Below are 13,296 nucleotides of genomic sequence, written 5' to 3'. Positions count from 1 at the left end.
TCACACGTTATCTCCCTTTTCAATTATATAAAAAAAAAAAGTTGGCATGTTTAAGTCTTGAGAAAAGGAGTATGAGATGGTTGTTTTTGTTTTATACTATAGTGCATGATCCCACTTTCCATGAAGCTGAGGTAGAAATCATGGACCATGCATTATTTATTTTCGTTGTCCAAACCGGGACCATGTATTACTGATCCTTATCAAAGACTTAAAAGTCTATACATATATGCTTATAGTCTAGGCCTTATTTTTAAAAAAACTCTAACATTTTATTCCTTTTTAATTTTCTTCTGATATTAAAATTTGACCAATTTTTTTCTTCGTATTTTTATATTTCAATATACTATAAAATATTAAATTGACATTTTTTTATTTAGATAAAATTAAAAAACATTTTCCATGTCTACCATATATTAATCGTATGTGTTTAAAATTTATTTAAACTTAGTTAAATTAATAAAATTAGTTTTAATTTGATTATGATTTTTAATTAGTTTTAAAAATAAAGGACTTGTTTGTATTTTTTAAATATAAATGAATTTTATTTTATTTTTAAACTTAATTAATTGAATGATTTCATCATTTAAGTAAAAATATTTCAAAAATTGATAAATTGGGGTATAAAAGAAAACGATAAAATGCGAAATATGATAAAATTGAACAGTTTTCAACGTCAGGGTAGGATTGAAAATGGGCTAAAAGGTTGGGATTTTTTTTAAACATCAGACCTATAACCTACCAAATAATTTATAAATATTTAGCGAAACTTTTTATGGAATAATTAATTAAAATATGTGAAGTATCTCAATAAAAAAAATTGCTAAAATAAGGTACACATATAATTTTTAGGAAAATTTCATTTCAGGTCCCTAAACTATACCAATTTTGATTATCTGGTACTTAAACTAAATTTTGTCTTTTTTTATCTTTCAACTTAGCAAATACACATTTTTCATGTCCCCACATGATAGCAACGACACTGTTTTATTATATTCAAAAATACAAATTTTTACCCTTAACCACGTCATTTTTGTCATTCAGGGACTCGAAAATGCGTTATCGCGAAATTAAAGGACCAAAAAAATACAAAATTTAGTTTAAGGATCATATAATTGAAAGTGATATACTTTAGAGACCTAAAAATTTGTTATTCCAATTTTCTATTTATAATGAGTTACTATAAGCTCATGTATATATAAACACATTTTATATTTAAAAAATAATAAATTCTAATTATTTACGTGAAAATACAAATTTCTCATAATTTTTATAATTAAAATTGTTAATTAATCTTCATAGGATCACTACCTGATAACTCATTTAAAAATAAAAAATTATGATAACTATTTTAATTTGAAGACCTCATGAAATAAAAAAGTGAGAAATATAATCCTAATATCCTAATTTCAATCCAATTAACATACTCCAATAAATTTTAATTATATGACTTGAATTACTATAATTTCTTTCATTTATATTCTACAAGTAGCTTTCCTGTTTTTCCCTATGAAAGGGACGCAATAGAAATATCTTAAGGAATCTTTGAAGGTATAAATTTTTTATGCAAAGGACACTCATTTCACAATCAATGCATTTTGTGCACAAAATACCATTCAATTAGTCCTAACAATATATAATTTATATTTGTTCCTTTCTTTTATGAAAAGTCTCCAAATCCATCACAGAATATAAATAAAGTTTGCAATTCACTGGAGAACTTATAATTTCGTTTCCACAATTTATCCATAATTATATTACATCTAATGGTGTAGTTTCTATTTTTATCCATTCTGAAGAGAGAATTATACATAAGCTGATGAAACACAACATGAAACTATTAAAATGAAATCTTATGAAAAAATGATAATTAAGCTAATAAACACAAATTCATAGCAAGCTAATCAGAATAAACGATCTCATCGAGCTTCAGGATTTATGATTTGAGAGAAAACAGCACCAGACGTAACTTTTTGATCAGAAAAGTTGCTGCGAAAGCTCTGATCATCACTACTGCTCGTTAATGTCATGCCACTAAGCCGAGAACCTATCACAAGTCCACTGTCAGAACTGAAATTGTTGCTGCTATCATCGTGCGACGACTCTTTTAGCGGCCGCTCCATGTCCTTGTCTATTTCAGGTTCAAGTACGCACTGTTTGACTGCTGTTTCTTGCAAGTCCAACGCAAATTCGAGTCTCCATACCACATCGTTCATCGACGGTCTATCCATTCCATTATCAACTAAGCAACTAACAGCGAGCTCGAAGAAATTCTTCAGACAATCTGGCGCGATTTTTCCTTTCAAATATGGATCGACAAGGTCTTCAAGCTTTCCATTACGGTAGCATTGTCTAGCCCATTCTGCTGTATGAAATTTTTAATTAATTTTACTATCTAATTTGATAAAACGACATAGTTTTTGTATATGAAATTGTTATATATATCTTCTTCCTCTACTTTTTTCTTTATCTCTATCTGCCATCAGCATACTTTCTTCTTACTTCCTCCACCACCACCACTGTCAGCGAACTCACAAGGTCTTCTCACACACAGTGCTTCTCGGTCCTGTTCTTTCACATCTCGGCTATAACAAGCTGGTCACATCAGCATCGTAGCTCTCCGTCGACATAACCTCTACTTCCTCCTTGGCTATCCGTCACCTCGATTTAAATGGAAAGTTAACGTATCTTGCGCTGTTAAAATTTTCATAGGTGGAGTAGATCACTAATCCAAATCTTTTAACTAATTCAATCATATTGTTAACATAATTTACTTATATACTCTGCTTCTTTCTCTATATTTCTCTCTTTCATCAACTGAAAACTCAATAACCATTCACTACTGCAACTTAATTTCACTAACATGCTCACCATCCAATTTTCTTTTTACTTCTCTAATTTTTCTCGCTATTATGTTTAGCAAAATAATTTTAAAAATGATCTTTTTTAAATAGAATTTCTTCTTATTTTTTTCATTTTTCTCACATAGTTGTTGCTTCTTTCATTTTCTTCTCTCATTTCTCTTTTGTTTTCTTCTTTACTTAATCTCAAATCTACGAGCATAAGAAACCACCCTTCTCATATCTACGAGTACAACGTTGATGTTCTTTTCCAGTGATTTCATCGTCGTTGTCATTTAATTTTCTGGTGATTTCATCGTCGTCGTCATTTTTTTCGCTGGTTCATTGTCGTCGTCTTTTTTTTCGGTAGTTTCATCGTCCTCGTCTTCTCCCTTTTAGATTTTTTGTGATTGTTTAGATTATTTTTGGTCTTTTGTTATTGTTTAGATATTTTGTACACAAACTATTTTAGATCTCTTGTTAATATAATTGTTCTCCTTTTTTATGCTTCTTATTTCATACATTGATTTATATTTTTATGTTGTATTTACATAAAAAAAGGTCATCAAAACACCATAAAATACACTATAAAAACACCATAAATACCATGGATGAGCATTCGGTCGGTTTGACCAAAACCGAGCCAACACCCCTTTAACGAATTAACTGTTTGACCGAATAGGTAAAACCAAACGACTGAATAATAATTTTAACTTAAAACGAAACTGATCGAATAGGATAGCAAAATCAATCCGACCAAATATGTCGGTTAATTCAGTTTGTTTCGTTTAAACCGACAAAATTATGAGAAAAAAATTTAAAAAATAAAATAAAAAGTTCAAAATTTTGGTTAATTCGATCAGTTCGGTTAATTTGGACAATTTATAATTAAAATCGAATTGATAACCGATAAACCTAATTTTTTTATATAAAAACCGAATTAACCATTTTAACCAAACCGAACTGACTAAAATTTATCAGTTCAGTCGGTTAATTTGGTTGGCCGGTTTTTTGCTCACCCCTAATAGATACACCATAAAATAAAATAAAAAATATTAAACGGAGAAAGTAAAATAAATATTTTTGAAATTAAAAACTAAATAAAATTATTTTAATAAATATAAAAAATATAAATAAAAAAGAATTTAAAAATCAGATAGCATAGTTATTAAATAAAAAAAAGGTATCCTATAAAATTTCCCCTAGTTATATATCACACTACAAAATTTGTCCCTAATACCTACTTTCAATCATAAAAAAGATATTTCAAATGTTTGCTTAAGTGCCTGTCGGCAAAATTTTGAAATGAAAAAAAAAATGAAAAAGCAACCATTGTCGTATGTGAACTAGTGCGTAAGAAAATTAGTTCATTTTAATCAATTTAAAATAATATTTTTATTTTTAGATATATTTAAAAATAATATTTGTATTTTTATTAATTAAAAATAAAATTAATTAATTCAGTCTCTAAAATTATTCATTTGGTATACGTTTATCTTGAATTAACCTAAAACTAAAAAATATAATTTTAAATTGATTAAAATAACTAAATGTAAATTAATTGGCCAGACATATAAATTTAGAAACCGTAATGATCGTTTACTCGATAAAAATTTGTTAAAACAATTGAAATGCATAGTAATGTAAAAAGGTAAAATATATTTTAAATAGTAAAAAAATAAAATATTAAAATTTAAATTATAACATTAAAATATTTAAAATTTATGTTAATCAGTTATATATACACTACACCCACCTTTACTGGCCTGGATATTTATAAACAGTAGCGGCCACAAGTTTAAGAGGGTGCCTCACTGAAATCCCAAGTGAGCAAGAAACAGAGAGAGAAAGAATGAAGATAACAATAATGGCGGTCACGATGACAGTTATACTGCTCAACGCAATCCATTGCGGTGGCAGTTCAATTTCATCAACTACTGCCTTCACCATAGCAGAGGCCAATCTAGATTTGGAGTTCATGATGGAGTCCCAAATTAGCAGAATGCTCGCTCCTTCAAAGCCTGCTACTTTTCAAACCCTGCAAGGGCCCAATGTCCCATTCCGTTGTGACATCCGGGGCGAAAGTTACTGCCTCTCCGACCGGAAGGGTGGCGTTAGATCAGATTGCCGCAGCAGATATAGTCGCGGCTGTCACTAGATTCCGGCAGCCCAGAACACAAAAAGGGTTGTTGGAATTTGTTAGAAATTATGTGTTCTGACCGAATGGAGAACAAGTATGAGGTCTACTGAAATTATCTGTTTTCTTTCTTCTTTCCTAATGTTGTTTTCTTCTTCGAATTCTCAACCGCAGATAGTATATTTGAACTGTGATGTTAAGTTTTCAGCAAATAAACTTATTTATTTCTTCATATCTAAGATTTGGATCCAGCTAGTCAACCACTAACTAAGCATTATAAACCACACAAATCACCCAACGTCGAAATCGAAATATAGATCTCTGAATCAGTTTCGATCAGATATAATTATGAGTTTTCGTAATTACAATCCAATCTAAAGTTAAAGATTATTGTTCCGCATCACACATACTTATCACAGTTCTTGAGCAGCCATAATCTCTATCAGCATCTTCTCTGATGTTAAATCTGGTCCACACGAACTACAATCTCTGGATTGCCCTTGATTGCTGGGCAGAGATTTGTATGCAAATATTGTATAAAATAACCCTCTAAGCCTCCTCAAGGATGGTGGTTTTTTAGCCATTTTACTGTCAACCCTTGCTCTGCGGTCACTGAAAAACCTGTAAGATTCCTTACTAGCAGATGTATTTTTCGGCCAAAATGTTGGACATGACTGCACTGGACCTCCACTGCTCTCCCCCTTGTGACGCAGAGATAACTCCGCCGTTTCAATTCCATTTTCATCTGCACCAAAATCGGCAGATTCCTGAAGTTTCAATGCAACCTCAAGTTTCTTCAACACATTCGACATAGTAGGCCGCTCATTCTTTTGATCATGCAGGCACTTCACGGCAATCCTCGAGTATACCTTCAAACATTCTGTCGCGATTTCGCCCATTAAATTCGGATCAACGATTTGGTCAACGGTACCCTCTTTGACATGTTTTTTAGCCCATGATGCTAAACTATGTTGTTCATCTTCTAGCTTTATGTCAACCGCTGGTCTGCCACATAATGCTTCAAATAGCAATACACCAAAGCTATAAACATCAGATTTTACAGTTAAATGGTTAGTGACATAGTACTCAGGATCTAGATACCCAAACGTACCCTTCACGTCCGTGGTTACATGGCTTCGCGACAGGCTTGTAGGGCCTAATCTAGACAATCCGAAATCGGAAACCTTAGGCACCCAATTCTCATCAAGTAAAATGTTGGAGCTTTTAATATCGCGATGAATGATACAAGGGTCTGTACCTGTATGAAGGTATTTTATTCCTTTAGCTGTACCAACGCAAATCTCTAGCCTTTGTTTCCATGCCAATGGAGGATTATGTGGATGATAAAGATGATCGTGGAGTGATCCTTTAGCCATATACTCGTACACCAGGATCATGAAATGTTGTTCGTTGCAGTAACCGATTAAAGATACTAAATAGTTGTGACGGATCTTTGATAACATTTCAATCTCTGCCCAGAACTCGCTAGACCCTTGGCTTGAAGTTGGCTTGAGTGCTTTAATAGCTACCGGTGTGTTTTCAGTGTCGATGTATCCTTTAAATACTCGACCAAAGCCCCCGTCTCCAATTATTAGATCTCTGTCAAAGTTGTTAGTGGCATTTCTGATCTCTTCAGCTGTGAATATACGACAGATTCCTTCTTGCAGGGGCTTTGTGCTCTCCTGGCTGAACCTTATTCTTCTGCAATACCAGAAAATTGTAAATCTGACTATGACTAACACCATGATCACACCAGCTGCAGCTCCAATAATTGCAGGGATCTTCGACTTTCGCTTCTGCTTATCTGATACGATCTCTATTCCGTTAATAAAACCATACGAGCTATTAGTAGTTCCTGGAGTAAAGACTAAGTTCAGAATCTGATGGTCTTTTATGTTCAAGCTGAATTCCTTGAAAAAGGAATCAGCAGAATAATTAGAAGGGCTGAATTTACTCAAAAGAGTGGAAGGACTAATTGTAACACTGAAAACTGCCTTAGAACCGTTGGATCCTCCGGCTGATACAGGATTGAAGTACAACCGTACAATTTTTAGTCCTGATCGAACATGGAAAGAGTAATTCAACTGAGAATGAAAAATTCTGCAGGTTTGGTATGGGACAGGATCATTGAATTTTGCTAGAACAAGGGGTTTACAGTAAGTGTTTGCGAAATTTGCTGCTGATGAGGAAATGAATTTTGAATCAATATCTCCGGTCCAAATTCGACCATCTAGGCTGGTTGAGTTACCTGATGCACCACAGTTAAGGAGTATATTATCAGTGGACGAGAACAACTCCGGCGAGTTGCCAGAGACTGTAGTTGAAAGAAATTTGAGAAACATGAAGAGGAAGAAGGTGTCGAATTTGATTGAAATTAGCATCTGAGAACTCAGAATAGGGAAAAGTGAATATGTTAAAAATATTTTAAGAATTTGATGAGCAATTTGTTTATATAATGTCCTTGATTTGGAAAATTTTGCAAGAAATTAAGAAGTCAGAACATGAAGCTTACTTTTCACATTCCATCCTTTCAGGGGCGGAACTAGAAAATTTGAAATGGGGGGCTGGAAAAAAAAATTCGTAATTTTTTTTTTATAACTACATTGTAATCTATACTATATATAAAAGCACGGATGGAGGGGGGACAGGCAAATTTACTAAATAATCCTTTTAAGTTTACTACTAAATATAGGTTTTATAGTCATTAACTAATTAGGTATTTAATTAATCACTATTATAATTAAAGTTCTAATTATAATATGTAACTAAATTATCAGTATGTAAAAAATAACTAAATTGTCTCCAAATTAGTAGGAATACCTATTTTTTAGTTTGATTGAACTACAAAATTAAAATATTATATTTGGTCAGTATAATATTATTTAAATTTCTATCTTATTTTTTTTAAAGATATTATTAATAAAACTAAGTTAATTATTTAATTATGGTTATTATAAAATCAAAAGAAAAATAAATCAGTATGGCAAAAAATTTAATAGCCGAATATATTATATTTACTTTTAAAAAAATTCTTAACTAATTTAATATTAATTATAAACAAAAAAATTGATATAATTATAATAAATTTACTAATATATTCATTGACAACTTACGTTACGAGCCACGTGCATAGCACGTAATGCGAAACTAGTATAAGTAAAATTATACATAAAAAATTTATAAAAGTTATAAATTTTGAAGATATTAACAAGAAATTAGAGATAACACTTATATAAAAGTATAAATTTAATGACTATATTTAAAAAAAAAAATAAAGTACTAATTTGTTCTTTTTAAAAAGTTTGCGGGGGCGGTCGCCATTTCACCCTATAGGGCTGGTTCCGCCCCTGCATCCTTTGTATGCTATGGTTTGGCATAAAGTTGCAGATACCTAAATCAAATCATAATGAAGAACACTTTAATAAACTTTTTACCAGTGAGATATAGCTTAAATGGTATATGCACATACTACTAGGTCGTGGGTTCAAATCCTCTCACAAACGTTTCCCCCTATCAATTATTAAAAGACCTTTAATATACTTTTTTTTTATCAAAATGAAATACCATATTGTTGGCGAATCGCTTGGTTTTGTTTACAGCCTTAATTAGTTAAAACTAAAGCCAAAAATCTGTAGCGTTCTATCAAAGAAAATCAGCTGGAAAAAAATTATGACATGTTAATTTGATACCTTCAGGAATATTGGTCCATTGATAACAAGAATAAAATAAAGTTTGGTCCATGGAAAATATGCAAATTAAGCCATTCTCAAATGAAAAAATTATACTCCATTTGCAATGTGGACTACTATTTACCGCCTCAAATTACTATCTACCGCTCAACTTTTTACCAAAATACCCCTAAGCCATTTTCAGTTTTTTTTTACAAAAATTCAATTCTCTCAATTCAATTAAAAACCCAACGAATATCCGAACGAATTTACAATAAAAATGTCAAAATCGACTAAAAATAAAAGATGGAACCTCCGGTAAATAATCGGTTTTTATTTATTTAATTTTTTAAATTTTTAATTTTTTTTAATTTTTTTTAATGGGCCATCTCCCTCAGATGGCGATGGCCCATAGGGGTCATCGCCAAATCGAGGCGATAGTCCATAGGGTCCATCGCCAAATCAAGACGATGACCCATTAAAAAAATTAAAAACCGATTAATTATTAGAGGTTACCGTCCTCTATTTTTAGGTGATTTTGATATTTTTATTATAAATTTTCTCGGTTATTTGTCGGGTTTTTAGTTGAGTTGAAAGAATTGAGTTTTTTTTTTTAGCTGAAAATGGCTTAGGGATATTTTGGTAGAAAGTTGGGCGGTAGGTAGTAATTTAGGGCGGCGAATAGTAATACCCTTTGCAATTGATACTCTTTATAGCACTTCAAAAATCAAACCAAAAAAGAATAGCACAATTGACTTATCCCGCATAATTTTAAATAAAAAATCCTGATAAATTATTTTCCTTTCTTTTCCGTAACATTTGCAGTCGAGAAATTAGGTAACGCACTCGAGCATCTCAATCAACTAAATTAACACCCTCTTAGCATACTATCATATGTATTATTTTTCTCGCTGACAATTCAGTAAATAGAAAAATAAATGTACATAATTCTGATACATTTCACAAAAGTGAAAAACAAAGCAAAAACTGATGAGATAACTATAACTATTAGGATTGGACAAAATGCCTTTTGCCTACTATTCCTAAACAGGCCATGCCCTAAATATAAGCTTGAAGATTGGAGCAAATTGCAGGAGCAGGAAACGAGAATTCAAGACAGCAGCTGATTCCATCAGATCATTCCACTATTTAAACTCCATGCCGAGCTAGATCATCGGCAACGGCATTACCCTCTCTGAAAATATGAAAAATATGAAATTGGATGCTATTTAGTTATTTTAAACAAGCAATCCAATTTAATCTGAGAAATTATTTTCCTTAAAAGTATACGTTCTTATTCATAAAAAAGAAGTATATGTTCTTCATAGAGAGATTATCTTTTAGAAACAAACGAAGTTATAATCTCCTAGACAATACGTAATTATTCAAAAAAAAAAAAAAGGTAAGAATAAGTAATTCTCAAATAATATTTTGCCGTATTAATTATCACATTTTTAAGTTTAGCAATTGTGTCCGATGCAAATTAGATTGAATTTGGATCTCTCAAATTAATTACACGCGTAATTATTAATTCTATATTATTTCCTATAAAATGTAAGGTAGAAATTATGTAATTTAGTTTTGATTTTCTTAATTTATGCTTATTGGAAAGAATAATTTATCTATTTTATTATTTAGTATGTATATTATAAATTTAATTTGTATTTTTTATACTTTAAATAATATAATAGACTAATTCAAACAAATTATGATATATTTATTTGGTGTATTGTTATAATTTTAGGAGATTTTTAGACAAATACCTATAAAACACCTATATATTCTCAAGAGTACCTATTGACTAAAATTAATTGAAATTTACAGTTTGACTAAAATTCTGTTACAAAAATAAACTTTCTATTTTGAAAAGTACGATTTGTTACAGATGAACAGGACAACTCGTCATTTTCTTGCACAGAATTCAAGCGCATGGGGTGGAGTAAGGTTTTAGCTTCCTTTCCGGAGAATTTAACGGCGGCGATGACGGTTAATCAGGCGGCAGAGCTGTTTAATAGATTTAATTTCGCTTTTGAAGAAGCGTACATGAAACAAAGAGGCGGGGTCGTTGATGACGATGACGTCGATGAAGACGGGGAGGATATCGCTGTTTTTTGATATAGATGAATGTGAGAGTTGATTTTATGTTCCGGTAGTGCCGCTAAGATTCCGAACGAGTCCAGCTGTGAAAACGCCGTTTTGAGATGCAGTGGAGGAAGAAGGGCTGTTGTGGAGGTGATTTTGGTTGTGGAGGTGATTTCTTGAAGGCGGGCATAGTTTTTCATATCTGAACAAAAATCATTTATCTATATTTGAAGTCCTCTAATGGCATTTTTATTGATAAAGTTGAGAAATTTCCCTCTTGGAATTTTTAAAATTTGCTGATTTTTTTGTTTAAACGTCTCAATTAGTGTAAACCCAGAAAAGGGTATCTAAAAATGTCTTCAATTCGAGTTGATTCTTCGAATAGCCACTAATAGTCTTGTGATAGGTTATGCTATATGTTCAAGCTTGTTAACTGTGATTAACAAGTTTGCTATTACTAAATTCAATTTTCGTGGTTTATTAACTGCATTGCAGTACTTGGTTTCTGCTTTAGGTGTTTGGGTTTTTGGAAAGTTTGGATTTTTACATCATGATACATTCAATTATAAAACTGCTCAGAAGTTTATACCTGCTGCAATTGTTTTCTATTTAGCAATCTTTACCAATACTAATCTTTAGTTACTTAGATGATTATATTAAATTTATGATTTTATGAGTTTACTGAATAGTATAATTTTATCAATGGTTGACTATCAGTTTACTTAAAAATAATTTATTATTGTTTATTTTTTAAAAAATACTATAAAATATTAAATTTATGGTTTATATCGGTTTACTAAACATAAGTTTACCAATGGTTGACTATCAATTTACTTAAACACAATTTACTATTATTTATTTTTAAAAAAATTATAAAATATTTTAAATTTATAGTTTAGATCGGTTTACTAAATACAAGATTACCAACGGTTGACTATCAGTTTACTTAAAAAACAATTTACTATTATTTTTTAAAATTATAATATTAAATTTATGTTTTATATCGGTTTACTAAATATAAGTTTATCAACGGTTGACTACCAGTTTATTTAAAAAAACAATTTACTATTTTTTATTTTTTAAAATTATAAAATATTAAGCTTATAGTTTATATCGGTTTATTAAATATAAATTTACCAATAGTTGACTATCAGTTTACTTAAAAAACAATTTTTTTTAAATTATAAATTATTAAATTTATAATTTATAGTTTATATATGTTTACTAAATATAAATTTACCAACGGTTGACTATCAGTTTACTTAAACACAATTTACTATTGTTTATTTTTAAAAAAAATTATAAATTATTAAACTTATGGTTTATATCGGTTTATTAAATATAAATTTACCAACGGTTTACTATCAGTTTACTTAAAAAGCAATTTACTATTGTTTATTTTTTAAAATTATAAAATATTAAACTTATGGTTTAAATCGGTTTACTAAATATAAGTTTACCAACGATTGACTATCGGTTTACTAAAAAACAATAAACGGTTTATTCACGGTTCACTAACGGTATTCTAAAAATAAAATTATAAAAAATATAAAAAGGTCAATAGAGTTTTTTACACAAAATACTACGACTTATAACCATATATTCACAATAAAAATTATTACACATTTATCAACAGTTAACCCAACGTCTACTGACAGTGTACTAAAAATAGGGTTATTGGTGTGCCATTAGTACATCATTGGTTAACTAGCAACAAAAAATAAAATTCAGTAACAGTTACTTACGATTTTATTAATGATATATTCAAAATAAAATTTATGATAAGTTAATCAACGGTTTAATCAATGTTAACCATTGGTTACCTAATACCCATTCATTTTCAATTACTCAAAAAATTGCTAACCGTTTACTAAAAGATAAGTTAATATACTAACAATTGACTATCGTTTTACTAAAAAGACAACAGTTTTAGAATTATAGAAACAAGCATAAATTAGTTTATTTTTTTAATAAACTAACTAAAAATTACTATTTTTTTTATTTTTAAATTATAAACTATTAAAATAAATTATTACTTAGTTTACTATAAGTTCACTAAGAGTTTACTAACAGTCAGCTATCGAAGTCTAGTTTATAGAAAAAAAAATTAAAAATATATGTTTAAAAAACTAATTTTTTTTCTCTATAAACAAATACGAATTTATACTTAAAAATGCCATTACAACTAGTTGTTGCCTCCACAATCCTCCTCCTCCGGGCTTTCCTTCCTCCGCTACAAAAAACACTACTCAACAACTTGCTTTATAAATTTTAATTAATTTCATAATCTAGTTAGTTCACTAACAGTTTACTAAATATTTGTTCACTATAAATTCACTAACGGTTTACTAAGAATCTATTATCGATTTACTTAAATCAAATTACTATTTTTTATTTTACTAAAATTAAAATGAATTCTTACTTAATTTATTAAATTTATTGGTGCTATATTAGTAAACAATTGGATAACCAACAATAAAACCATTACAAATACACAAATGAAAAAAAGTACATAAAAAATTAAAAGCATCATCAAAAAATAATTATAAATTTACCAATGGTTAACTCAAGG

At 29.8% G+C, this 13,296-nt stretch overlaps 1 protein-coding gene across 2 annotated transcripts; it reads right to left on the bottom strand.

Moving 5' to 3' along the window:
- Window positions 1-5,277: 5,277 nt before the first annotated feature.
- On the bottom strand, window positions 5,278-7,547 carry LOC126677305 (receptor-like protein kinase FERONIA). 2 transcript variants are annotated; one of them, XM_050371860.2, is made up of 2 exons: window positions 6,086-7,547; window positions 5,278-5,992 (listed from the first exon to the last, which is right to left on the bottom strand). In XM_050371860.2, exons 1-2 carry the CDS (start codon window positions 7,353-7,355, stop codon window positions 5,388-5,390), a joined length of 1,875 nt encoding a protein of 624 aa, XP_050227817.1. In that variant the 5' UTR covers window positions 7,356-7,547; the 3' UTR covers window positions 5,278-5,387. The 2 variants fall into 2 exon arrangements, with proteins under 2 accessions (XP_050227817.1, XP_050227816.1); XM_050371859.2 differs by having other exon boundaries at window positions 5,278-7,547.
- Window positions 7,548-13,296: the final 5,749 nt, after the last annotated feature.

The sequence above is a fragment of the Mercurialis annua genome, linkage group LG4 (genome assembly GCF_937616625.2).
Source record: "Mercurialis annua linkage group LG4, ddMerAnnu1.2, whole genome shotgun sequence".
Lineage (NCBI taxonomy): Eukaryota > Viridiplantae > Streptophyta > Magnoliopsida > Malpighiales > Euphorbiaceae > Mercurialis > Mercurialis annua.
This window is presented reverse-complemented; position numbering and strand designations above follow the sequence as displayed.

Bases quoted from the DNA above. Each gene is read 5' to 3' on its own strand.
- LOC126677305 (XM_050371859.2), bottom strand. From the start codon at position 7,355: ATGCTAATTTCAATCAAATTCGACACCTTCTTCCTCTTCATGTTTCTC.